The sequence below is a fragment of the Petaurus breviceps genome, unplaced genomic scaffold (genome assembly GCF_028583685.1).
Source record: "Petaurus breviceps papuanus isolate PSGF00001 unplaced genomic scaffold, PetGlider_PUasm1.0 218, whole genome shotgun sequence".
NCBI classification, from domain to species: domain Eukaryota; kingdom Metazoa; phylum Chordata; class Mammalia; order Diprotodontia; family Petauridae; genus Petaurus; species Petaurus breviceps.
In genome coordinates, this window is record NW_027185872.1 from 675826 (window position 1) to 680209 (window position 4384).

General features: G+C 54.2%; 1 protein-coding gene across 4 annotated transcripts in view; it reads left to right on the forward strand.

The window, feature by feature from the left end:
- Positions 1-4085: 4085 nt before the first annotated feature.
- The window catches only part of SNX13 (sorting nexin 13), a 122990-nt gene continuing 122691 nt past the window's right edge, over positions 4086-4384 (forward strand). For 2 of the 4 annotated variants that reach the window (XM_069094426.1, XM_069094427.1), the window contains exon 1: positions 4086-4210. In XM_069094426.1, the coding sequence (XP_068950527.1) occupies positions 4199-4210 (12 nt within the window). In that variant the 5' untranslated portion in view covers positions 4086-4198. The remainder of the gene's footprint in view (positions 4211-4384) is intronic. The other 2 variants (XM_069094424.1, XM_069094425.1) reach the window with 2 other exon arrangements.

A 4384-nucleotide genomic window follows, 5' to 3' on the forward strand; every position in this document is an offset into this window, starting at 1 on the left:
GAGAAAGGGGAAGGAGAGGGGGGAGAGGGAAAGGAGAGGGGAAGAAAGAGGGGGAGAGAGAGAGAGAGAGGAGAAGAGAAAGAAGAAGAAGGAGGAGAAGGAGGAAGAAGGAAGGAGGGGGGTAGAGAAGAGAGAGGGGTTTTCTGGGAGCATAACAAACACTGTTTTACATTTGCTGAGTCCAAGGATCAAAGAAGCTGGTTTTGGTGAGAACCATTTCTAAGGGCATATAGATCTGCTGCCCTCTGAGTTGACAGACTGTGGCGCCTCTCCTTGAGCCCATAGGAATGACAAATGGGAAAACATGCCTGGGGGCCATCCTGGACCAGCCTGGAACCTCGGGGTTCCTGAGAGGTTTGTCCTATTCAGGCCCCTCATTTTTCAGGGGAAGAACCCTAGGCCCAGAGAGGTTTTCTGACGCTCCAGGTGAATATGAAAACTCTCCTTCTGTGACAGCAGAGGCCAGTGGGAAAGGTGCTGGCCTTGGGATTAGGAAGAGCCCTGCACTAGAATCCAACCTGGCTGGCTGGGAGACCTGGGACAAAGGCTGGCTCCTTTCTGAGGTGCCATTCCCTCCTCCACCAAAGGTGGACAGGTGGGCTCCTTACCCCCAGGGGCACCGAGGGATCCTAGCTCTAGGGCTGGGAGGAGGGTCATAGGCAACCACACCCATTTTATAGATGAGGACATTTCAAGAGCTGGGTTGGCTTGACCTCATGACTCAGAGGATCATTCTAAGTCTGGATGCTTTAAAGTAAACCTCCTTATTGGTCTACTGGCTGTGTCTAGCATACCCCCCTCCCACTCCTTTTGCAGATGAGAAAACTGAGATCCAGTGACATGCCCAAGGACACAGAGGCAGCAAGCATCAGATACAGTATTTGAACCCAGGGCCTGTGACTCCATAGCCATGATCTTTCCATTAGACAACACTGCCTCCCTCTCTCTCATCTAAACTGGCTTCTGGGAGACTTTCTTTGCTTTCTTCCTATTCCTTGGAGGACTCTGAATTGCTGAAGTTATCGGACCAGTGAATCAAATGTCACTACAGGAAGGTTATGGGAACACCTTTTGTGTACCTTAAAGCACGATATGTTAACACTGGTCTTTTTACTCCTTCGTGGGACCAGAGGATTGTCCATGGTTATGTACTAATGTGATGACTCACTGGCTCCCTATGGAGCTGTTCACCATAACCTGAGCTAAGTGGAGAAGGGGGTAGAGCAGAGCCAAGAAGACCTGAGTTCAAATCCCAACTCAGCCACTTCCTTGCTGTGTGATCCCTACACGAATCACTTACTGGTTTTTTCAGCCTCAGTTTCTTCATCTCTAAAATGGGAAAAATCACACCTACCTTAAGGGTTATCATGAGGATAAAATCTCATATGGAATATTTCGTAAACCTTAAAATACTAAATGCTAGTTGTTATTACTTGCCTAGTTTTTATTTATTTATTTGAGGCACCCTGGATCTTCTTGAGGTCATCTGAACATATCAACATTCCCTGTACTAGGAAGATCTATTGCTTTGTAGCTGTCTCTAATAAAAACCAGATTCCTCAGTTTGGCATTCAAAGCCTTTCACAGTTTGGCACCTTTTTTCTTTTCTGCTCCCCCAGCCCAGCCCCAATCGATTCTCTCATACCTTGATGTTGTAGCAAATTGAATTCCTTGCTCCTTCCAATGTATGACCATCATCTACTCCCTTTTCATGATCTGCCCTCCATCGATGGATGGAAAACATCCTTTCCTCATTTCTCCCTCTAGTCAAGACTCAATCTAGGTGTGGCCACTGTCCTTGAAGCCTTTGCAGATCTCCTCAGAGCCTTCTCTTCCTTCACACCTTCCAGATGACTTCTTATCCACTTCCTTTCTTTTGCACATGTGATTATTGGGCACCTCACCCCCCTCCCCAACAGTTTTCCTTGTCTTTGGAGACTGGTGCCTCCCGCTTTGACAAAATGTAATATTTGAGGCAGGACCTTTGAGTTCATTGGTATGAGGGACATCTTGGAGAAGGAGCTTTCTCTGCCAATGAAGACTGGCAATTTGCAATGGCAGTCTGCAGCTTTAGAGGGCTGTATGGAGCTTTTAGGGCACAAGTGACTTCCCCAGGCCCAGGCAGCCAGTGTGTGCCAGAGGCAAGGTCTGAACTCAGACCTCCCTGGATTTCTGTTTCTTACATCGACCAAATGCTTAAATGAGTGTTGAGATGAACTGGACTAACATAGTCATGGGAAACACGTTGTTGGATGACCATCTCTATGTTAAAATGATTATTTTTTTATTTTTGCGGGGTTTTTGTAATTAAAAAATAGTCACAACAGGAATTTCCAGTCTCATATAATTGAGGGAGTGGCTTTGAAGAGATGCCCTTCTCTATCTGAAGGGAAGGGAAGGGAAGACAAGGCAAGGCAAGGAAAGGCATCCTTCTGTTCATCATTCTTATGTGCAGAACTTCTCAAAGATTTGATGGAGAAGACGGCCGGCACATGGGGGAGGGGGTCGATGACTTCTGATGGCATGGAGGTGGAGCTGGCCTCTCTCGTCGGCCACCAGAGAGCACAAGATCCTTCTGACCAGGACAGATGAAGAGGAAGAGCTTAACACTAATTGGCTGCAGAGCTGGTCCCACCCTCCACAACACTCAAAGAGGACTGAGTAAATCCTGAGCTGTGAGCTGCAGGAATAGAGGGAGAAACAAGGGGATGAAACCGAAGGATCCTTGAAGCAACGAGCCTCCTCCTCACTAGAATCTTGCTTTGGTCTCCCCAGGGAAGCTTGGTGCTTAAGGAACGGGTGTGACTCAGTCAATAAACATTTATGAGACACCTACTGTTTGAGCGTTTGGGGCTGCAGAAGAGGAAGGAGGAAGCCCCTGCCTTGAGGGAGCTCACCATCCAGAGGAGGGGGTCATTGTATGACCTTGGGGAGAACTTTCCTTCTGCGTCCTCCTGAATCTTCAGAATGGCCCTCCTCAGTCGGCCTCTCCTCCATACATATGCTGCGCTTTTGGGGCGCGTCCTGGCGGTCAGTCTCACAGAATTCAGAGTCAGAATGCCTCCAAGCCAAGGCCAGGCGTTTAGTGAGGACGGACGCCCGCCCCTCAGAAGCCGGCAAGGTTCCAGGAGCGAGCAGCAGCTTAGTAAGACCACACAGTCCCATTGATAGTGCATTGATGCTGATTACACGAGAGAAATCGGGAGTATCAAAAAGGGGTTAGTAATGGGGAGGGTCCCTTCTGTGGCTCGGCAGGTCGCGCTGCTTTCTGTTGCTGGCTGTCGTGGTCCTGCCTTGGGCTAAATGGATGCTGTGCCTGTGGTTGAGTTACGAGAACACCCCTGGTCAGCCGTGGGAATGGGACCTGGGGGCCTGGGGCGTGGTTAAAGCCAGGCTGTGTGGCTGGAGAAGGACACGCCTGCTGTTCAGCGGGGCCTTAAGGAGGCTGGGGGCAGCTTTGTTAGGGTGCTGTCACACACATCCAGTACTGGGGTGACTGGTTCCCTAGCATGGCTGGGGGAAAGGAGCCGGCTGTGGGGTAAGCGGTGACGAGCGTGGGTCTGGGGCTCTCATTGTCCCTGGGACCAGGGCAAGGCACTGTCTTCCCTTGGACTCAGCCGTCTCCTCTGCACCATGGGCACAAGAGTCGCCCCTGCCCCCGGGATGGCTGTATCAACAAAGACGATAATTACAGCGCCGAGCCCAGCGCCCAGCACATGGGAGGTGCGTGCAAACGTCGTCTGGCACCATCTGTGATTAATATGGCCACTGCTCGGGGATAAAGCAGGGATTCAGACCCAATTCTAAGGCTCTGGTTTGGGCTGATCCCAGGAGGGCGCGCTCTTCCCTCCCTCCTCCCCCTTGCCCCGCCCCCCGCCCCGCCTTTCCCTGCCCCGCCCCTCGCCTCCCTTCCTCGCCCCGCCCCGCCCCCTCGGCGCCGGCGCCATGGCGACCCGCCCCACGTGACAGCGGCGGCCCCCGGCCGGCCAATGGGCGAGCACGCCGCGCGGGGCCGCGGACGTCGCTCCCCAAGATGGCGGCGCGGCCGTGCCGAGGAGCCGGAGCGGGGGCCGCCCGCGGAGCCGAGTGAAGCCGCCGCCCGGGCCCGGGGCGCAGCGGGACGAGCGGCGGCGGCGGCGGCTCCGGCCGTGGCCATGCGGCGGGGCTAGGGGCGAGCGCTCTTCCCCGGGGTTTAGTAATGTTAACAGAGGTAAGCGGCGGCGGGGCCCCCGCCCCTGCCCGCGGCCTCCCCGCCCGGCCCGGCCCCGCAGCGCCCCCGTCCGCCTCGGAGCTCCGGCGCCCGGGCAGCCGAGGCCCTCCCTGGGGCCTGCCGGCCAGACCCTGCCGCAGCTGCGAGGGGAAACTGAAGCCCGCCCGGCCCGCA